Genomic DNA, 24,071 nt, shown 5'->3' on the forward strand with positions numbered 1-24,071 from the left:
ACCATGCTGTTTGTGCACAGTGTTCCTAACTCTGAGACAGACTGCAGGTGAGAGCAACAATCAGTGTTTCCAGTACTATTTTCCAAGGAGGACACCCCACTACCCTGACTGAAGGTGATGATGTAACAAATTATTAAATGTCCTTGTATTAAGTGTATGCGTTTGCATGTGACCAGTTCACTGCAGCCGGGGGAGATACCAGAACTGAAACACCATTCCCCACACACCCTCCTCCCACACGGTAACCCCAACCTTCCCGGGACTTTTGCATCTAAAATCTAACTTTATTACCGGTAAATGTTAATATGTTCGGAGTGTCGTCATCATCGTACAGACCTGTCCATCTTGAGCGTGTGACGAAACTCCAGGTGCAAGAAAAAGTGCGCCATCGCAGAAGTGCATTCAGCCTGTTTGCGTCTCTCAGTAAAACAGGCCGTCTGCTGCTTGTAGTTTTTATAATAAATAATATTATCAGCTCAAAATGATTTATATTTATACGCCCCAGATTATAGCAATGATGTGTGTCTCTGTTTAGCTTTCATTTTTTACCTTAAACTCACAAAGTTCTCTCTGTGAGTCAGTTTTGTGTAGTTTGTCTTAAAAATCTGCTAAGTTAAATGCTACACTGTGTTTTAGTAATAACAAGGTGTTGTGGATATTTGGATGTACTAAACATGTTTTTATTTAGAACCATACTCAGATATAATTGGACTATGATAAATGCAATTTCATAAATTATCTAATATGAAAAGTAGTACAAAATTACCTCATGAACTAAAATCATATAAATATAATTCTTTTAAACAAAGTAGTCAATTTAGGGGAGAAATCTGCCAGTCTGATAAATTTAAAAACAATAATTTTAAGTAAATTTGTATTCTACAAAAGGACTTCCTGTGCTATAATTTTCTAAAATACATGTGACAACCCCTCAATTGAAAACACAGAAATGACATAAAAGTCTTCCTCCTTCTTTCGGCTGCTCCCTTCTTCAGGGGTCGCCACAGTGAACTAAGTCACACGAAGACAAGGCAAATATTTTTACACCGGATGTCCTTCCTGATGCAACCACAGACCACCGAGCAACCTCAGCCCTTTGTGTGGAGCAGAGCTGCCATCTAGGGCACCCAGGGAAGCAGATGGTAGGGGTAAAATGCCTTGCTCAAGGGCCCAGAGTAGGGCAAATGAGGGTGGAGACAGGTGTGGGTGCTTCACCTTTCCCACCTACATTTTGAAGTTGTCAGTACCAGGAGTTGAACCCGTGATCTTCTGATCAAAGGCCAACATTCTCTAACCTCTGCACCACCATTCCCTAGAAATAACATAAAAGTAAACTACATAAAAGTTGTTCAAAACTCCTCTCTTCCTTCAGAACGTTGTTGGTGCAGGTTAAAAACTTCTTACAACTTCAATGCTTCTAAGGTCTTGGGGGGGGGGGGGGGTGTAATTGGTTGGGTAATTTAGTTGCAAAAAAAAATTCAGTCGAAATATTTTTTTTTCCGTTTTAATCTGTGAGCTTCAAATACGCTGTGAGCACTTCTCTTGCAAAGTCTGATGGCAAGGAAAAGGACGAGGAAGTTCCACTCCAGCAGCTCCTGAGTCAGTCAGCCACTCAGTAGCTTGAAGTTCCAAGTAGTCCACAAGATGGCTGACTAAGAACATTTGTATATTATAAACTTTGTATATAGCGCAATATACTAATTAAATTACATGTTTCATCTTCTTTTCTGTGAAGGTTGTGGACAATCTGATTTTATTTAATTAATTAAAAAATGTTTAACAAGTTTTTTTTTCCCTGCAACAGTCAGACAACAGTCTGGAAATTTTCTTTATGTCTTCCCCTGTTAAAAATTTAGCTTATGGAACGCATGGGGAAGAGGATGAACAGAAGTGGCTTGCATTAAGCCCAGTGTTTCAGAGATGTTCTCACAAGTTGAAATCTGATCAGGGTTCTCTTACTTGCACAAACTGAGCCAAAGGAGACAAGTGCAACACAATTCCAAGGCAGATCGCACACACAAGATGCTGTGAGCCTGGAAACCAGCAAGATGATCCGTTTTATAAAGTTATTACCGTATATCTACCAGATAATTTAAACCTTAGCACTTCAGCAATAATTAAGATGACAGTGAATCTAGAGCAGCAGTTCTATTTTCTCAAAGTATCTAAAACTAATTGCTTTAAACTGTTATTGTTAGGGATGCACAATATCCTCGGCATGGTATCAGCTGATATTGGCGTTAAAATTCAAAAGCGGACATCGGCCATTCCATTAAAATAACTCGCAGATATAAAAGGTGTTGTTTTTACCTGCAGCGGCAGCACAATGTGATGACGTTGCAGCGGCAACGCAATGCGATGACGTCACATGTGCCTACCTGAGCTCACGGCGGAGAGGAAAATTCAAAATGTCGGCGGTGTGTAAATTTTATTTTTTGTTGGTGAGGATGTCGGATTCCAAAGATTTATGGACTACGTTGAGCCTCGCTACATTGTTCTCAGTCGGAGATATTTTTCCGACGTAACGTTACCCGAGTTACAAGCCGTCATTTCCAACGTCATTGAGAAGCTAATAGCCAATAGCACGACTTGTTGGGTGAGTTTTACCACAGACATTTGGACGTTGTGTTGGCCCCGTTAGCAGGATTAGTCTTACAGAACAATTGATATAGACGAAAACTTTGAACTTAAAAAGGCTGTCCTTCATGCACAGGAGTGCAGAGAACCCACACTGCAACTAGGAACATGGAACAAGCCTCCACAAGTGAGACAGCATTGCAGGTGACCAATGCTAATAAACAACATTTAACACTTTTTATTTAATATTTCAAAGTGCTATGCATATTATATAGCCGTTACTGAATATATGTCACCAAGTCTTACAGCTGTTACACAATTTTTGTAGCAAATAAGCCTAAATAAGAGAGCTATGTTCTGACAAAGGAACAAAGGAATAAAATATCGGAATCGGCATCGGCCGAATAAGTTTAACATATCGGCCCAAAATCCGATATCGTGCATCGTTAGTTATTGTAGATTAACCAGGAAAAGTCATAAACTGCCATCTGGATGTTCTGGATTTTATGTAAACATGCCCATTTTAAATCTGAGTTCTTAGAATAATAATAGTTGAAGCCAAAAAAATACCACAACAGCAGAAAACAAATAAAAGTGATCTTGCATCAATAGTTGTAAGTGGAGGTGATATATCTCACAAAAGTGAGTATACCCCTCACATTTTTGTAATTTTTTTTGTAAGACAACACAGAAGATATGACACTTTGATACAATGTAAAGTAGTCAATGTACAGCTTGTATAACAGTTTAAATTAGCTGTCCCCTCAAAAAAACTCAACACACAGCCATTAATATCTAAACCGCTGGAAACAAAATTGAGTACAGCCCTAAATGAAAATGCCCACATTGTGCCCAAAGCATCAATATTTTGTGTGGCCATGATTATTTTCCAGCACTGTCTTAACTCTCTTCAGCATGGAGTTCACTAGAGCTTCACATGTTGCCTCTTCCACTCGTCTATGATGACATCACAGAGCTGGTGGATGTTAGAGACCTTGTGCTCCTCGACCTTCTGTTTGAGCATGCCCCACAGACGCTCATTAGGGTTTAGGTCTGGAGACATGCTTGGCCAGTCCAGCACCTTTACAATCAGCTTCTTTAGAAAGGCAGTGGTCATCTTGGAGGTGTGTTTAGGCTCATTATCATGTTCAAATATTGCCCTGAGGCCTAGTTTCCAAATGGAGGAGATCATGTTCTGCTTCAGAATGCGTCGGGGAATTTACTGATCTCTGATCGGACATCTGTCACCCCGCTCAAACCACCAGCACCAGCAGACCTGACCTCGCTAAAATCGGCAATTCAGCCGGAGGGCTTTCAGTTCAGGAGTAAAAGCAAGAGATATGAGAGCGCGATAACACCAAATTTAACACACCTGCTTCCCATTCACACCTGAGACTTTGTAACGAGTCACATGACACTGGGGAGGGAAAATGGCTAATTGGGCACAATATGGACATTTACACATGGGGCTGTACATGTTGCCAGCGAATTAGACATTAATGGCAGTGTATTTAGTTATTTTGAGGAGACAGCAAACTAGCACTGTTACACAGATGAACATGGACTACTTTGCATCATATCCAAGTGTCATAATTTTTGTGTTGTCCCATGAAAATATATAATAACATAAATGTGAGGGGTGCACTCACTTTTGTGAGCCATGACAACAATCATATACTCAAAGATGTGAGAACTCCATCAACCTGCTGCTAAATGATCGCTTGCTCTTATGAACCAGGTTATATAGCAGTAGCCATTCCACAAAATGAAAATGACTGAAGACGAAGCCACAGATTAGTAGTTTAAAACCCTTTTGACACATTCATTCAGCCTTTATTTATACAGATAATCACATTGAGCCTTGAAGACTCATTTACAAGTGAGACCTGTTTGAAGAAGTCTGCAGAGAATTGAGTCCTGACATTGTCTGCAGTGCCCATTTCCTTCCTGAAGACAGGGCATTTTACAAAAGAAAGAAAAAAAGTACTGTGTGTTGTCATCATTGTGTATTTCTATACAATGATGAAATTTGTGCTCTGCATTTAACCCATCACATGTGAGATACATCCAAGTGCAGCAGCGGGCAGCTAGTGCCCAGGGTGCAGTGAGGGATGACTTTCTGGTCCCAAGTCAGCTGCCCTACCTCTACACCACAGCCAAATCCAGAACAAAACAACACAATGCAGAAAAAATAAAAATCAGTGTTCTGTTTGCAGCACAGAGAATGGCAGACAAAGGTATCCAAAATACAGTTTTCATGATTACCGATGGAAATATCCACAATATTGCTAAAAAGCCAGACATCAATGTATGAACAAGGAAAAACTTCTGCAAACATTTTCTGGGAACACACCAGTGACCTACTCCATCATCGTATTCCCACATGAAAAGACCAAAAAATAAAATAAATAATATTAATTATACACTGCAGAACATGGACGAAAAACGGCTACAGCCTTTATCTAATACACACAGCAAATTCTAAAACCAATCTGTAGAGTTGCATCCCCTTTAAAAGCCAATATTATCAACAATTTTCACAGTAATTTGTGATGTAGGAAGGATTCCCAACAGCTGGGATCTGTTCAGAACCAGAGAGAATTAATAGTGCACAGATAAGCTCCTGCTGGGCATTAAGCACTGAGTAGTCTACACTATGACATATTTGAGGCCCTTGGGTTGGGGCTGGACTAACAGTGTCACATGTCCCCATTTAGCCAAGTTGACAACATAAGTAGATTTATCGTCCTTGATTCCTCCTATGCTGGAGCCTTTCTGTCATGTCATCATGTAGTCTGGTCCGCTAAAGACGAGGCTTTTTTGGCTACATTATTTATTTGTTTCTCATTGGCTGTCCCTTAACTTATGAACATCAATTGTTAGTCACACTTGAGTTCATTTACCTACTGAACGGGATCATTTAAAAAAAATTCTCAACAAGCAGTCGAATCTAAAGTTGGATGAGTCAAATATTGCCAGCATTTTATGTCCAGCTTTTTGTAGCAATTGAGTTTAATATAAACCAGTGTTTCCCCTAGATAACTTGCCATGGCGGGGCGCTCACCTAGTCTGTGATTTTTGTCACAGAACCAACACAAATACCAGTATATAAAATATAGAACAAAATTAAAATCAATGAATTTATTTAGAACATCTTGGTTTGACAGCTTTTTAGACTGTTGTAAGCCCAGTGAACCAAGAAACACTGCCCAGGAGCACTTCAGTAGACTTAATTTACCCAGTCTAACCTGTACTTTGTTTATACCTCCAAAAAAATAACTAAAAAATCATAATATAGCCTTTTGGCTTGATAAAGGCCCCTGGGGCTTTAAAAATCTAGGAGTCGATTGTCAAAAGAGAAAATATTATTTCTAGACTTCGGTTGTTTTTATTTTATTTTTATTACAGAAAAATCTAACATTACAGTGGGTGGTTGTGGAAGAGATTGCAAAGTACAAGTTAAATGCACCGAACAATACAACCAAAATCAGACACAGCCAAAAAAAATATTAAAAAGTCATGACATTTATAGTTATATTTTGGTTTAAGTATGCACTGATAAAGATTAGCTGAAAGATTAAAACAAAATCAGCTATAAAGAAAAGCAGGCTACAACCTGTCAACAATGCATGTAATAGTATTTGTTCTGCAAACTGCAGGCTGGACACAGTCAATCGTTGAGGCAGAGGAGATACTGCGACCAGGGAAGCTATCCAAGTAGACACCATTATGGCCTGAACACTTGTAGAGGCCCATCTATAAATAGTCAAGGACTGCCCTAATGCCCCAACTCCTTATCAACAGTGCAAAGCTTTTGCTTCAGTGCAAGGAGCCAAGAGGTTAGCGCGTGCCACTAAATTACACCACAGTACACACACATGCACACACACACACGTCTGTGCACATGCACGCTTGTGACAGATGAGGGAAAATTGGACATTTGAACCAAAAAGTAAAATTTCATATTCCTTGGTGGATACTGCCTGTGGCCTTGCATGCCAAAGATTTAAACAAAGTGCATGCAAGGTCTGTGAGCACAAAGCACTGGCGCTTTGCCACAGTCTCAATTCTCATCGGTTACGCATCACACCACACTAGTTAAAGGCCTGCCCACTGCCAGTACCCAACCTACTCAGCCTGGTTTATGGGATCATCTTGTTCATGGTTTTAAGCGAACTGCTCCAAGGTGATGATTTTGACGTAAGCAGGCAGCAGCCGTTAACTGGCCAGCGTAGCTACATCAGGATGACCCACCCAGCAATAAATGCAAACTATCTCTGAACCACCATTTCCTCTCTGATAGTGTTGAGTGTTGTTTATCTTGGTTCTGGTATGAAAGCTCCAAATATATTGTCGTGGACCAATGATGAGGTCCAGACCGTTCTAACTTCATTGGCCAATGTTAGGATTTAGCGGAGTGTTGCACACAATTAATTAATTCAACCTTTATTTATACAGGCTAATCCCATTGAGCCTCAGGGATGCATTTACAAGTGAGACCTGGTACACCACAATAACCTGTTATACCGCCCATTTTGCGGTGATGATCCTGCCCTCAGAGTGGGGAAACAAGTCACAGTGGCAAATCACCTACACATGAGAAGAACCGATAAGACAAGAACCGAGTGGAGACGCACTTGTCAATCGCAAAGTGGCTGAAGTGTCAGAGAAGAGTATTAGTTACTACTACATAAAGTTTAAGTTCAATATTTGTAAAAGTGACTAAGCTGTATCCACTTGTAGATTTTCTATGGTCAATTTTCTGTTGCAACCATCTTGAATCAGGTCAACTCAAAATGTTATTCAGTTTTAAATGCATATCCAGCAATTACTTTTTGAGAGTTTCATAAAAATCTATTGCATTTATGCCTGCCTTTCATGGTGGCAGGTGATGAACAAAAACAAAACCCCTCCATATAATTGACATGTCACAATCATCTTTCAATTAAAAACTGAAATAATTAAAAATTGACAGGAGGTAAAGAAAATATACCGAGGGTTCTCGCACAATGCCATTTTGGAATGAAATACATTCTGTTTATCAGTATTTCTCCTCCACCAAGAGAACTTGTAATTTTATCTTCTAATTATAATCTTTCTGGTATTGACACTTCCTTATTGGTGGACCTTCAAATTAAACACTAACTTATCTCGCAGAGGGCACATGTCAGCACAAGTCAATGTGTTCACTTTCCAGTGCTGGTCAGGAATGAAAATGCACATTTATATTCAACCTTTAATTGCTGAAGTTTGGGACAATATTAGATTACAATATATTACTATATAATCTACAGGTAGCATTGCTCTTACCTGAATTTCCCAACTGTTTGTAAAACCTGTATTCCAGATGGAGCTGTGGCGCTCGGGACTTTATGGGTTCCTGAAAGAGAAAAAGAAATAAGAGAATGTTAAATACGGCTTATCCCATAAATAATTTGTACATAAGGGGCTTTAACGGTACAATTGCATGACAGATGTTGATGTTAAACACATAAATACCAACAAAGAAAAATGAGAAAAACTAAAATACCTCAGCCTTTTTCTGACATTTTACTTAGAAAGACATGAGACATACGAGCGTGACCCCAGTGTTTATTGGAGTAACAAATATATGAATGGTACAAATTTTTAGTTAATTCTTGGTTCAGACTTCGTGAGATATAGCAGGATAAAGAGCAGTTCCAGATGGTATATAAACCATTGTGGTGAAGTGGCTGGTAATCAACCAATCAGGACTGTTCATTTACTGCTTGCTCAAGCTTCACAATATAAAATGTAATCTGATTAGCACCACTCTTGTGATGACAATGGCATTACAGACAAACACGGAGAGGAACACACCCAACTTAATTCTTTTTCTTAATCAATACAGTCAGTACCACATTCTGTGTTAAAGCTCTTTTCTACACAAGCACTATAGAGCACCGATTTAAAACAAGGATGCAGAGTTTCCCGTTTGTCTCAATGATTGCATTACCTCTGCATGGAAGGGTGCAATGATATATTTGTCTCAGACCATTCAGTCGGGCATGTATTGTTCTCTGTATACAATGTGAGCACATCAATTATAGTTCACACTAAAGTACTTGTTCTCCTTTAAGTTTTAAAGTTAATAAACAATATACCATATTTATATCAGCATATCGGCATTGAGTGCAATAACTCTTAAAAAAGAGCAAACAACCTTCAGGACTTTTTTTTTTCTGAAATTATAATGTTGAAGGTGTGTTGTGATTTTTCTGCTTTACTAAAATTATACTGAACAAAAAAGAAAATTATAACAAATTGTGCATTTTGTGCTCCTTTACAGCCTACATGATTTATGTAATATTCCAGAAAGCATAATTATTTAATAGTGCTGAATGAGCATTCATAATATAATTTTCCAGTTTCTCTATTACTGTTATTTTACTTTTTCTTTATGTTTTTTGGCAACTACTGGTAACTCATTTTTCAGCCATTCATAAATTAAAATGCAAAGCTTCCTCTGGACGTTAAGTCTATATGACTTTGGGTTTTGGTACCTTTATTACTTTTTAAATATATTAAACTTTTTCTGCCATTTTTCTCTCACTGAAAATGAATGGAGTTCTCGTTACGTTTGGTTGCCCTGAAGTTAAACAAGGGTGTGGTAAAATGGTATGCAGGACTTTCCCTCCTCAGTTACTGTGGTTTCATAAGCACTGGATTACGAAACCACAAATTATTGATCAATTGAAAAACTAAAAATAACATTCTGGGAACACTGGCTGTGGCCATTTTGAAGGTGTGTTCCAAAATCATGACAAAAAAGAGAAAATGCAGTGAATCAAGAAAACAACTACACATCCAGTTAAAGGGTCTACGTAAAGATCAAAATAAAAATAAATATCCTCAACATTTCATGAGCTGTTTGTTGTAGGTCTAATCAAAGAACTTGTTTTCAAATGCATCTACTACCAGAGTTGTTCTGCTTTAAATCATCTAAACTGAAAGCTGAACGGTTGTTAAGCTCGCACTTTCACTCCATTAGGCCTTTATCAAATCAGGATCATCTTCCCTTCTGGTGCCGTTTTAGCACACTGGAGTGTTAAAATAAAATATAAGCCACTTCGAGAACAGTGAGGGACTTTCTGTACTTTTATGATGAGCACCTTTATAACTATAAATTAAGTTCTGTGGTTTTAGTTAAACATTCTCCTCAGAGGATAGTCTGCTGGGGTGGATTAAAATGAAGCAGTATAGATCAATCATGCAGTCCAGTTGCATGTATGCAAGCTTAAGAACCACCCACAACGCTCCTGGTTTAATAAAAGTTGTCATTGTACAAATACAATCTGCTAGTTGCTAACTGGCAGGGAGGGCAGGAAGCTTACGGTGTTGTGGTTCTTTGCATTTTGAATTCAGTACATGTTTGAGTAAAAATGAGTCAACTTCAATATTATTTTTGTTTAAAATTTATGAGGGAGAGTGCCTGGAAATTTTAAGATTTAAGGTAAGCTGTGAGCATGAACTTTGAGGATTTTTACAAGTCAATAATATGATTACATTTTATTTATCGTAATATGGGAGTTGAAAGAACTCAAGTGGCTTCAACATACTCAATGATGATCAAACAGATATTTAATAGATAATTTTACACTTAATGGGAAACAAGGACTTTGGCATCCATGGTACTGCAAACAAGATCACAAGTATAAAAAAAACGTGCATGCATGCAAAAAAAAAAAAACAGAGCGGGAAAACAGGAGAAAACTGAAGAGTGGAAGCATGTGGGTGGAGACACGTGGTTTGGGAGGTGGAGTGGGGAAGTGCTGCAGCGTCATCCACCTCCCACATGAAACAGGCATGTCTCACACAAGTCAGGCCACAGCAGAGAGAAGGACAGAAAACACCAACTATATAAATGAGTAAAAAACAGATGGCATGGAGATGCTGAACCTTTAAAAACTGTTTACAACAGAAAACACAAGCTTATGGCATCTTGACACAGTTTAAGAGTCATCTCTAGTCCAAGCAGATGGACTAAGCTTCATCTTCATTAATGGCTGGGGTCAAGCAGCAAATGTCTGAAGTGGCATCTATGCAAATTACAAATATTTTTCAGCGCATCCTGCAGATATATTTTAATCCAATCCCTGAAATTACATACGAAAGAGCTAAACTGTGGTATTGAATTATATATAATTTCTAAAGTCATAGCTACATGCAATCTTTGCTTACTGGATTTCCACATGTTTGCCTTCATGAAGTGAAGCCTTGTATAAAAAAGAAAACAATAAAACCATGTAGGTAACAGTAGTTAGTTCAATGTTGTAAAGGAAGGGAAATTTTTGATTCAAAATGTGACTGGTGCTGGAAAAAGATTCAAAATGCGAAAATTTTCAATATTGAGTTTCTATTTTCAAAGTCTCCATCTCAAAAGCTTTAAAATGATACTTAACTTGTTGAAAATTGTAACTGGACATCATATCAAAACAGTGTCAAACTAAACAATGACATGAGTAGGTCTGTCGCGATAAACAATAAATCAATTAATCGCATGATAAAATGAAATTTATCAACATAATTTTCATTTATCGGCTTTATCATTTCTTTGTGTCTCTCTTTCTACTAAAGAAACTGGATGACAAAAAGCTCAACTCAACTGAACCCTCCCTTTCTCTTTAAAATCAATTTTAACCGTCCAAAATCGCGTTTTTGGATCATTAAAAGCAGCTAAGCTGAGAAGCTAAGCTACGAGCTAAGCTAACAGGCCGACCTTGGGGAAAAAAAACCTCCGTCTTATCGAAGCTCCAAAATTCATGGTTGAAACCAGTGCCTTTGTGTAAAAAGTTTTTTGCTGCAAAAAAAAGCTGAGAACTTGTTTAGTGATTTTTAATGAAAGCTTTGTGTGAAAAATGCTACGCTAAAGAGCTCAAACCACACAGAGCGTCCGCAATTTTGAGAACCAGAGAGACAGCCCATGTCAGGTCAAGGGGCTTCCCTCCCGTTTTTCTTAAAGAGACACGTTGCTCACTCTCTTACTATCCATCCTTCAGTTCAGTCTTATACTGCCATCCGGTGGTCAAAAAAGGTACTGCACTCAAAACAAATTAAACATTTCTTCTTAAATTTGACAATTACTAATTATTGTCAAATTTCAAACAATATTGTTTATCACAATAATTTCTGAAACAATTAATTGTCCAGTAAAATTTGTGATCGTGACAGGCCTAGACATAAGTGAATTACATATACATTCTCCAAAATGAGGATTTAACAGTCTTCTAGTTTTTTGGTACCGATCTAAGAGTATCAATTTTCTTGACTAAAGTTGTCTATATAAAATTATTCTCTTTGTACAAATGATTGTTGTAAAAATCCAGTCATAAGATACGTTTGGGATTTTAAAAATGATCCAGGTGCATGACTGACCATTATTGGATTTTGTACCTGGATGATTGAGCATGAACTTTGGAGTGGTGGCGCAGAGGTTAGAGAGGTGGGGCTGTGATCTGAAGATCGCCGGTTCACGCCCCGGCCCCGACAACATCAAAATTGTGGGTGGGGTAGGTGAAACACCCACACTTGACCCCACCCTCATTCGTCCCACTCTGGGCCCATGAGCAAGGCCCTTAACCCCCACCATGTGCTCCCTAAACAGGTCTCTCTTGAAAATGAGTTCTCGTGGCTCAATGAGACTAACCTGGATAAATAAAGGCTAAATGAAAAAAAAAAAATAAAATGTCTTGAACCACTTTGGCTTTGGCCGTCTGCCTGGAAGGAGTCAACGGGGGACAGGACAACCCCCAGAAACCATCTTATCACCAGTAACCTAGTTGGTCCACTAAAAGAGTGTACTGCTTAATGAGGAAAACTATTTACTTCGGACTCCTCAGACTGATGAAGCCCTCCGGATAGAGGGCGAAACATCTTTCCACAAAAAAGAAACTGTCCAGATGACCTGATTGACCATTATTGGATTTTGTACCTGAATGATTGAGAATGACCTTTGAACTTCTTGCACTATAATTTTTAAAAATATATCTGACAACCTCTCAATTGAAAACTTAAAAATGATAAAAGGTAAACTACAGAAAAGTTGTTCAAAACCCCTCTTCCATCAGAATGCTGTTGGTCTTGATGGTGCAGGTTAAAATATTCTTACAACTTCAATGCTTCATTAGAGAACATTATACTGTGTATTTTTACTAAGGTCATGGACACAGTATACTTCTATTTATGTGAAAACCTTTGAGCACATCAAAAGCTCATATGACAAAAGTACAACTGTGATATTGCTGGTGGTTTTATTCAAATAAAAATGACAACTATAGGAAGAGATGGAAACAATCATAAATGTATTTTACCATTTTTCCTCATGCTGCTAACTGCGAAAATGCTTAGAGGTTTCTTAATATTACCATAAAGAGCAAATATCGTCCAGCTAGAATAAAATCTGATTGCTATGCAAGCCCGAGGGGAAGGGGGGCCGTTCAATGTTGATGTGTGATGAGTTGTTGCATGCCATTTCAAGGACAACTTTTAATGGGTAAAACACTTTAAACACATACAGATATGTTCTTATGTCATCAAGGATTAGGTACTGCATTCTGTGTTTTAACCTGAGGTGGCCTTCAAAGACTTGCACATGCAGTGTGGACTTCCAGGGATTACGCAACTTTATATATAATGACATGCAGGCTAAACCTGATCTTTCCTCCACTACAGTTAACTGATCTCAGTGTCTGGACAGAGCAACTAGGAGGATAAAAGTTATTTAGCACGTCTATGCAGAAACAATCAACATTAAATAACAATGACCTTGTGTTATAATGTTGAATGACTAAAAAAATGTTTTTTTCTGTAATCATAATTACTAATTTCATGTCAGGCCCTTTGACACTGTGAGCAACATCAAACAACTGGTGTGATGTAATGTAATAAAACAAATAAATGAGGGCTGTTTATTTTTAGGAAATCAATGTGACTTCTGTCAGTATGTGAATACATATCATTCCCCTACCATTATCCAAAGAGGACGCTCTACCCTGTCAACAAAACCAAGCACCCTGCCCCCCACCCCCCGGCCAGAATAGCTGCTGACCTTTAATTGCTCACAGTAAACCACTTCACAACTGGCACTGTGATTCCTTTATCCTTGGACAGATCAAATCAAATTTCAGCATATGAAGAGCACCTACACATGAGAATAAAACTCGTAGGAAATGACCGGGGTGTTTGTGGGGCTCTCTATTGAAGGAGTCTTCAGGATCAAAGGTGTCTTGGTGTCAGGGAACAACATGGCTGATGTGCTGCATATCCCAGCTTCAGTTCAGATTTAATACATCCAGATGAAGCCAAACCCCAACGTGATTATTTGGAATTGCTAGAATTGGGCTGTACAGGACACTGATTGAAGATCCTGAAGAAATTCAGTAGGTTTTTATTTTTAGTTTATTTTTTTCCAAAGGCACATTTGTAAGAAGCCACCGACACTACTGTTGGTGTCAAAGACTAAAATTTGTATCTCACTGGGCTGCAACTGTTGGTGACTGGTTTATAAACATTTGCAAGAGTCTTCAAAATGTCTTTAAATGAGAATTCTCAATTTCTTCAAGTGAGCTGCAAAAGGACAATATATTGTCCTTTGAAATCTGAACACGTTCAAAAAAAACGTGCAACAAATTTTACTCTTAAAATAGATGCAGAGTCATTTCTGGTGTCTTAAAGCCTTCGCGATTTTGGCATGGGTGTCTTTAATCATTCTGAAGAGAACTAGAGTTGGATTTTGACACCTGCACGAGGGCTCTCTTATGACAGAAACCACATGAGGTTAATCTTCAGGTCTAAAACTAGAACCATGACAAGGGATAATAAAAAACTGGCCCAAATCTGCCTATCTTCATTTCAGAAGTGTACTCCGATAGATTAAATCATGAACGTCGGGGAAGCTGCTAAATTGGACAGCAAAATAATGTGCTGTGCATATAAACTTAGGATGATTTTTTAAAAAGTAGTCGTTCTACACTTCCGCATGACTTGATGTTCACAAACACTCAGAATTTAGTGAGAAATGTATTTATTTTCTTGCAATTATGATGCACCAGTTTTCCAAAAATTGTAGCCCAGAGATACTACTGTAACTGAAAAACATTTAGATAAATATATTTTATTGACATTTAGTTTAAATGGCTTTTCTTGTGAATTACTGGGTGTAACTGCAGCAGAGCTGAGGACCAACTCAATGCATGAGGAAAAACAGCACTTGGATATTAGTAATGTTTAATGGTAACCTGCTGTCTACAGTCCAATAGCAATAAGATTACAATGTCTTGTAGAGTTGTAGTTAAGACCGTCTAACCCCAGACCAAGTCAAGACCAAGACCAGAGTGTACCGAGACCGAGACAAGACCAAGACTTTTGGGGTCCGAGACCAAGTCAAGATCAAGACCTCAAGTCTTGGAGCTCAATCTTTTCACAGATTATCCATGCTGGCTTACTTTCACTCCTGGTTGCGACATTATATTCTGTTGTCTGTATTGTATGCGAGTGAAAGCGAGTAGGCGTGATACCAGTAACAAAAACATGTATTTAGAAATGAGTCACGTTATCGCTTGTATTTTAATCAGTACGTTTTGCATTCAATAAAAACAAGGATGTTAACAAATAAACTGGGCAATATTCTGTAAATTTAGTGCCATTTCCACAGTTGTGGTCTTGACTGGTCTGGAAATAAAAACCCGAGTTCTCAATGTCCAAGACCAAATGCATCCGAGTCCGAGACAAGACCACGACCATCAAAAAGTGGTCTTGGGACCGGTCTCAAGACCAAGACTGGTCTCAAGACCAAGACTGGTCTCAAGTACTACAACACTAATGTCTTGTATCGTCAAAGCTTTGGTCAAACTGTCATTTATTTAACAAGAATCACAGAAAAAACAGAATTTACCCATTTTAATTCAAAGCTGAATCATTGTGGAAGCAGGTATTGTATCAGGAAGTTGACAAAAACTATCAAAGTAGAAGGTTGAATGTCAGAGACAACCTCCTTCCTCAAAAGCTACAGTCAGACGTGAGTAAAAGGCAAACACAACACAACCAGTCATCTGCACACAGATGTAGGAAGTTCCACTCACACGAACCAAAGAGGCAAGTATCATTTGCTAAGTAACATTAAAGCAAGGAGTGATGTGAGCACCGTTTCTTTTACTGTGCTCACTGATATTAAGATAAGAATGTACAGCCCACACAATAAAAAAAAATAAAAATAAAGATTGATCAACAGTTCTGGCAATGTTGGGGAAAATGACACATTCCTGTCACTGAACAGTATTTCTCATTCTGTTCAGTGTGTGTTCAAGTTCAAATTTTTAACAAATTTGCCCCTTTCTAGTGAAAAAAATCTAAAACCATCACAAGCTGCTTTTAACATGGAAAACTAAATTATTCTGTCTGGCTAAGCTGATTAACAGAAGCTGTGGCCTCAGTTTTACTTGCAGTATTGGCAGCACATTTTTAGAAACACAAATTCTTTAATATCTTATTAAAAAAATAGTATCATGAAGGTTTTAAACCAATTTTATTAAAACAGGTCATTCTCTAATGCGTAGAATCTTGCAACAATGTCTATTGTACGTTTGACTACACAAAACACCAGCAAATTTCTAATATGGATATTTTGATGTCATAACAGAAAATGTGCTGCTAATATTAAAATATTTTGTCTCCTTTTAGATTTGTCTAGGATTTTTATCGAAGTAAGTCAGGATGGAAAACAATGCTGTGAGTAGCAACTCTTATTATGCGTGTCTTTTCTTGTCAGGTAAAAGAGTTGACGTGAAATGTTTTGTTGTATTCAAACTTGTCAAGTTCTTCAGTCCGTTTCATGTGTCCTATACATCCTGTCAAGATGAAGAGTTTGCGCAACATGTTTGAATGTCTTACATGGTGCAAAGCAGCTTTGCATCAACCACAAAACTTATGCCTGTTTTTGGTATACTTGGTTAAAAGTACCGGTAGCTCCAAGGTGAATTTGGACACATTCCTTTTGAAATTACAATCATCTGATTCTCGTTTAGTTATTTTTGGTCCTAGTTCACAACTTTAATTATAATGCTGCAAAAACAAGTTTAGACTGAAGTATAAGGGTTAAACTCACCGTCTTTACCATAACAAAAAGAAAAAAAGAGACACTGGTTGTCATTTGTAAGATGCAATTCAAAAACTGTTGTTGCTTTTAATTTATTACACAACAGTTGTTAATTCTCATCTTTTGAACCGCATGTTATAAAGGACAACCAGTGTCTCTTATTGCCTACATGACTAAGCTTAACTTTGCAATTAAATTGAGCACAATTACACAGCACAAACTGCTCCACAGGCACACGCCCTTTTTTATTTTCCAACCCATTTATTTTGTGACATCTCACTTCGCACTACAATGTTTCAAGTTAAATAGCCTCAATGTTCTTGATGCTTCTATCAAGTCAACAACATTCAGGCCCAGTTTACACGTGAACAATCTGGAAACATATTTATTTTATGTTGATTGTAAAAATGTTACACAATGCTGTGATTGCAAACGCTGTTTAAAGACCACAAAAGATGTTAAACCCGCTGTAGTTTCCATGCCAGGTCACTAGCCAGAGCTGTGGTTTTTGTATATCAAGTTGTGCGTGCACACTGACATTACAATGTCAAGCATGAAAACTGTTAAAAAAAAATTTTTTTGAAGTTGCCAAATGCACAAATGTTCATTTAGATTGGGGAAGAGGTTGTTGATAAGCGTAATTTTAAATTAAAAATCAAAAAATTTAGGAAAATGTGTCCAATTCTTTCCCCCATAAAACGATGGCAGAAATTTTGGAAAAACCTCCACTTCTGAGACTGGAATACAATCGCAGCCTTTGTATAATAAACAAATGACCAAAAAGCAACAAAACAGTTTGATTTGTTTAAACAGCATTATGTTAACTGGACCATAGACTCTTGTGTAGGTTTTATTAATAAAACTCTTCCAAAAAACAAACGTGTGTCTGTGTGAAAGAACAGAATTGCTGCAAGCTACTGATTAATTAGAGGATTAGCTAGTTGACTGAAGCTAGGCTTTTACATGCTGTTGACATCTTGGGATTTATTAATTCAGTCTGTCCAGCATGCGCTCCAAGAAAGCCCAAGCTGGGTAGGAAAGAACTTAAATCGTCAAAATGTCACCTTAATTCCAGCCAAACATGCTGATAAGGCTTTTGTGCCTTCGGTTTTCCGACAACTGCCTCATGGCAAGCTTGTGTAAGCTGCTGAGCTAGACTGCAACAAGAGCTGCTTATCATGCTTCAGTGGGAGGCAGACAGGAAGGTTGGATACAACTCCACAGATTTCCATCAGAGCACCACGACTGACCAGCATTATGAGTGGCTTTGCTCACATAAACCATCTAATATGCCTCTGCATAAATGACTCAGTCGCTGAAAAAAAAAAAAAAGCTGCAAATGAGAATAACCCTTATACACAGGACAATTTAAATTAGTTTTTTGTTTTACTGGAAACTGTGGGGAAAAAAGGATTGGAGTGGTTTTATTTACTATATTTGGTCATAAATAATATGTCAGTTAAAATAATGCACATATATATTTGCCATTCTTCACAACATATTGTGAGCAAAAATTATACGTTTATTTTATTTGTTACCAATATGTCATTATGAGCTGCTAAGCTCATATAGTTTTATCTGTGATAAAACTACTGAGATAGATCACCTCACAGTGCATACAATAATAATTACCATAGATATTTTAAAATTCACACCATCTGTCTAACGATTTTAACGATTTAAGTTGTGTCCCAAACAAAGGACTTAGCATTAGCAACGTACATTTTCTATATAAAATTTCACTTTTTCCTACCTTCAACAATAATGTCAGGCCAGTTCTTTAAGTGCACAATTTACCAAGATGTTATCCAAATAAACATGTTTTCTAAGGTACACGTACCAATTAGACAACACAGTTTTCTTTTTGCCAACTGCTGGAATGAAGTATAATTAGTATAATTAGCTGATGAAGTATGAATTTCTTGTTTCAGACAGAGCAACCAAGGTCAAAGTTTTCTTCATTTTTGTGGCAAACCACCATTTTAATTTTGAACTATATTTATTTCTGAATATGTACTCTTAACAGGATAACACACTGCTCTGTATGTACATGCATGGCTGGCACACAGTGCACAGTAGGTCTCATTGTTTACTGTGTTCATCTTCCCACACGCTCACTCCAATAATCAGCCTCTGACAGAGGAACAGAAACACACTGTGCAGTACAATAAGTGTCAACGCTTTAGCCTTCACTTATTACAAGCTTCAGCAGATATTGCAGCCTGCTGTCATAGTCGCAGGTCGTCATCACCACAAAGAGGAGTCTTCAGCTAATTATCACTCAGAACGGATGATATCAGAATGGAAGGTGCCAAGTCTCACAGTATATGGCAAACTACATGAGAATCAAAGCTGTGGTGTTTGAAACTTGGAGCTGTTTGTAAAATGGTAGAAATAAAGATAAAAGATAAATCAGGTTTATAAGATAAACGGAAGGTATTTGGGGATATGATGACGTCAATTTAATAAATGTCTAATGCAAAACAAAACCATTTTATTTGTCTTAGTGACGTCACATTAAGACGTTCACTGTTAAAAATGGCTACAAGAATTCTCAAAACCAGATATTTAACAGTGTTGTTACTCTGAAAAGCTGAGATCACAGACCTTCTCTAAAACCTACAGTGTACTTGTAGCAGAGGCTACGCAGTCGTGCCTCGATCACAGAGGCTCGTCAGTGTGAGAAAGCTCCCAGCTGGACCAACGACTGAACCACTGTGTGTCGACAAGGCCTGCCAACAAAGACAACCTTTCAGCACTCAGTTTCTCTCTTCTCTCTTGCTTTATGCCGCTCTAAATCTCAGGCACGCAAGCTTGAGCACTGGCAAACGACACAGCTGTCTTTGGTGTCACGTGGCCACGGTGGCTTTCACCTTTGTCCCAGCTGCAGGAAGGTGTGACCCATATACGCAACTACACAAAAAACTCTGCAACTAAAAACTGAGTAATCCTCACCGACTGTTGTTAGAAAGCTGGCATTCACAATTTGTCTAACAAAAGGAGAACAAATGAGATTAAACCAAACATAGAGCTATAAACAGTCAGCTCACAGGTCTGCTGGTAGATCATCAACTTTTATTCAGCCAGACACAAAGTAATAATTGACTTCATCTTCCAAGTTTCACTCACCACAACAACAGCTTAAATTTTAATTAAAAACGAAACAATGTTCATTGGATTATTAAAAAAAAAAAGTAAGTTCAGAAACACTGGGATAGATCACTTGAAAAATGAAAAAAGGGGAAACCCTCTTAATGTCAATCTGAGCAGGACAAAAACGGCTTCATTCATGTTGAAAACATCAAACTGAAGGTCTAGTATAATTAAAGGAATGCATATCACTTGCCACCTTTCATATTGGAGTTTCAAATTAAAATTAGGCCTGTTGCAATAAACAATAAATCAATTAATCACATGATAAATTAAAATTATCAACCTCATTTTCATTTATCGGCTTTATCGTTTCTTCGTGTCTCTCTCTTTCTCTTTAAAATCCATTTTAACTGTCCAAAATCGCATTTTTGGATCATTAAAAGCAGCTAAACTGAGAAGCTAAGCTACGGGCTAAGCTAACAGGCCGACTTCGGGGGGAAAACCTCTGTCTTGTCGAAGCTCCAAAATTCACGGTTGAAACTCGTGCCTTCGTGTAAAAAGTTGTTTATCTGCAAAAAGAAGCTGAAAACTTGTTTACTGATTTTTTTTTAATTAAAAGCTTTGTGTGACAAATGTTATGCTAAACAGCTCGAACCACACCGAACGTCCGCTATTTTGAGAACCGAAGATAGACAGCCCATGTCACGTCAAGGGGCTTCCCTCCCATTTTTCTTTAAGAGACATGCTGCTCACGCCCTCATTATCCATCCTTTAGTTCAAATAGACTTATACTACCATCCGGTGATCAAAAAAGGTACTACACTCAAAACAAATTAACATTTCTTCTTAAATTTTACAATAATTACTAATTATTGTTAAATTTCAAACAATATTATTGTTTATTACAATAATTTCTGAGACTATCGCCCAGCAAAATTTGTTATTGTGACAGCCCTAATTAAAATCATAAGAAATGACAGTTGACTTCTGTATTTTGTCAAACCTTAAAAATAATGTTAACAAAATGTCACGCTCAGAGTTTGTGCTGTGAATGACTCAATATCTGTAAAATTGCCTGAGTTATGGCCGTTTTTGTGTTTGTTAAAGCTGATTACAAGTGGCCTTGAATTACATTTGAGTCCAAAAGTTAATCAGATCTAAAATAAATTTTCATCAATCTTAACAAATTCAGCTATACTATTATTGGGGCTGTTGAGCCTAACACTTTTAGAGAACTTCCCCTTTCAGTCTCAATCATTCAGATAAATGTTAGTGGGACTAAAAGGTCCTTCCAGCAGTGTGATGGCACTGCTGCCAGTTCCAGATATAGCTGGACACTATTGTGGTAAAAATACCCAACAGATGGGACGTTCTCAGGAAAAGAGGGTGAGGCAGCAAGCGCGATTAAAGATTGCAGAAAAGTAGTCCTGCAATTACAGTTGCTTGCCAACCTTTGCCATCTTTGTGGTGGGCAAAGCTGTTACTGAATGTCGACTCAGACATCAGGGCCTCTGTAGGAGGAAGAACTGGGAAGGATAATGGTACATAAAAATCATTGCAGTTGTGACGGTGATGAAGTGGACACCAGGAGGAGGAATAATAGAATTACCAGGAATTCAGGCCTTTCTTACATTAAGATATTATCAAGAAAAACTATATATGACTCAGTGGGAGCTCTACAATTTGCAACACTTGTAAATATGTTGAGAAGTGGATGTGGAGGAAGTTGTGCAATAAGAAAACAAACAAGCTTTGACATTTCGTATGGTTTCACCAGTGTTGGCGCTAAAAAAAACCTTAGCTGACTCAAAACAAAAAGACCTAAAATTATAAACGTTACAGTCTTAAGAAAGTTCTTTAAAAAAAAAGTTTTGTGTGAAATGAAAAATGACTGGCTTCATCTCCAATGACTGAAGAAAACTTGGAATGAGAAGTTAGTAAGATTGTCTGCCTTTAAAAAAAAGGTTACCGGTATACTTGTTTCTATGATATGTCTTATTTATGAAACTTTTCAAAGTTTAATTCAGATTCTACAGCACAGAAGGTAAAAGCTTAATCAGTCTCATTTAAAACAAGACCACCCAAGAATTTTTTTTGAATGTGTTTAATCTCATTTTACCCTCGTTTAAATGTTCTCCCTGAAGATTATTATAATTACAATAAGATGAAAGGTAGACAATCTAACCTCTGTGTCTGAACAAAAAGCACTGAAACAAAAGCCGAGCATGGTTGTGCACCATCATGAGTGTAAGCTGTGGGAAAAGTGGGGGTGGGGGACAGATCCTGTTCACTTCCTGTTTCTCTACTGCTAAGGTCAAACGGTTACCGGTAGTTGCACTCAGAGAATTAATTTGGATGGATAGACGATAGATAGATAGATGATAGATGATAGATAAGATGTTTATGATAAATAGAAAAGCACAGATAACATAAATGAAGATGTACAGGTAAAGAAATGTGCAAACAAGTTACAGAGTTAACTTCAGCACATTAACAGTGCAGCTTCTGGAGGGGAGTACTTACCAATTTGATGGCCACGTATTCGTTAGTATAGAGATTTTTCCCCAGCCGCAGCTCTCCAAAGTTACCGCAGCCGATTTTTTTACCAACTCGGAAATTTGGGCCAACCATAAGAACTCCAGAATTGGTCCCAGAACTCCTGCCCCCATGTCCAGTCCTGCTGCTTGCTGTCTTGGACATCTTTTTCCCTTCCTCTGTCTCTCCCTTGCCCCCTCTCTTGTCAAAATCCATAAGCTTGTGATACCCTGGCTTCTCCACGGTTATTCTCCAGCCATGCAAACCATAGAAACTCCGATAACAACAATGGAGGGCACGCTTTAGGGAGGGGGAGGGAGAAGAATCTTACAGGACAGAGGAAAAGTGTTGCTGCTGAATCGTGCAGAGGACACTTGAATGAGCCAGCAGTGCAGCTAAAATGTCCTGGATGTCAAACATTCAGATTTTCCCTTTTCTTCTTAGTATTTATTGTTTATGAGAGGGGGCTCCTTTTTAATAGGTTTCTTGAATCCAGTCTCAGAGTAGCATGTCCCTGCCTGATGAAGAAGGCAGGTTTTGCTTGGATATTCCCACAGGCACGCATACAACACTTGTCACGAAAAAGCACTCCCAAACGCAGCTACTGCATCCAGAAGGCCTTTTGGGAACATCTTCTTGAGTGCCTCATTCCTTCTGGTCAGCCTTCATTCACACAGTGAAAACTCTCCATGTTGCAGGGCCACAGTGGAAGGCAACTCAAAGTTGATGAAGCAGCCAAACAGGTTATGGGTTGGTATGATGGCAACTGGTTATCTGAGAAGCAAAAAAAAAATACACTGAAATTAGCTCACAGATTATAACGGAATATTCTGTAAAGTCATGCATAAACTGACTTACAGATTAAAAGGACATTTTCACCTTTCTAGAGAATTTTGTGTACCAACAAACACTACATTCATGAGATGGCACATTTTGTAAATTGGTTTTGTACACAAGTTTAATCTGGTATCCTCTGTTCAGTTTGTGACATTACAACAGTTTGGCATTCTTTTTAAAGAAGATAAATCGAAATCAATATCCACACAGGACGGCACGATGGCTCAGTTGGTAGAGCTGTTGCCTCTCAACAAGAAGGTAGCCGGTTCAAATCCCGGCCGGGGGCCTTTCTGGGTGGAGTTTGCATGTTCTCTCATGCATGGGTTTTCTCCAGGTACTCCAGTTTTCTCCCACAGAACAAAAACATGCATGTTAGGCTGATTGGTAACTCTAAATTGTCCCACGGTGTGAGTGAGAGTGAATGGTTGTTTGTCTCGTTTGTCTTTATGTCCCTTTGATGGACTGAGACCTGTACAGGGTGTCCCCCGCCTCTTGCACAGTGACTACTGAATATGGGCACCAGTGACCCCCATGACCCGAAAAAGAGGAAAAGGGTAAAGATGATGGATTATCCACACCGAACATTTTGGAAATGAATCAGCTTTTATCAGAGATAAAATCTTAATATATGACAAAATTAGGCACTGCTGGCTATGTAATTTTTAGAGAACAAGGGACAAAAGCAATAAAACATTTTTAATCTGGGACTCCAGAACCAAGATAAACAATGAATCAAGACAAATGTGCGCCTTCACATTTTATCATGAGGTAATCAATTCAAGTAAAATACTGGAGAAGCTTGAAAAACTCAGTTTATTCCCATGTAACTTTTAGGTGAATGAAAGGTCAATTTTTTTATTTATTTATGAAAAACGCAAATTTAGACCTTTTACTTTTACTTGAATATCAAATTATG

General features: G+C 38.0%; 1 protein-coding gene across 4 annotated transcripts in view; it reads right to left on the reverse strand.

Moving 5' to 3' along the window:
- csnk1g2b (casein kinase 1, gamma 2b) overlaps positions 1 to 22,973 on the reverse strand; it is a 110,904-nt gene extending 87,931 nt beyond the window's left edge. For all 4 annotated transcript variants that reach the window (XM_037697981.1, XM_037697979.1, XM_037697980.1 and 1 more), the window contains exons 1-2: positions 22,307 to 22,973; positions 7,888 to 7,957 (exon numbers count right to left, since the gene is read on the reverse strand). In XM_037697981.1, the coding sequence (XP_037553909.1) occupies positions 7,888 to 7,957; positions 22,307 to 22,534 (298 nt within the window). In that variant the 5' untranslated portion in view covers positions 22,535 to 22,973. The remainder of the gene's footprint in view (positions 1 to 7,887; positions 7,958 to 22,306) is intronic.
- Positions 22,974 to 24,071: the final 1,098 nt, after the last annotated feature.

Source organism: Nematolebias whitei, chromosome 3 (genome assembly GCF_014905685.2).
Source record: "Nematolebias whitei isolate Nwh7 chromosome 3, NemWhi1, whole genome shotgun sequence".
NCBI lineage: Eukaryota > Metazoa > Chordata > Actinopteri > Cyprinodontiformes > Rivulidae > Nematolebias > Nematolebias whitei.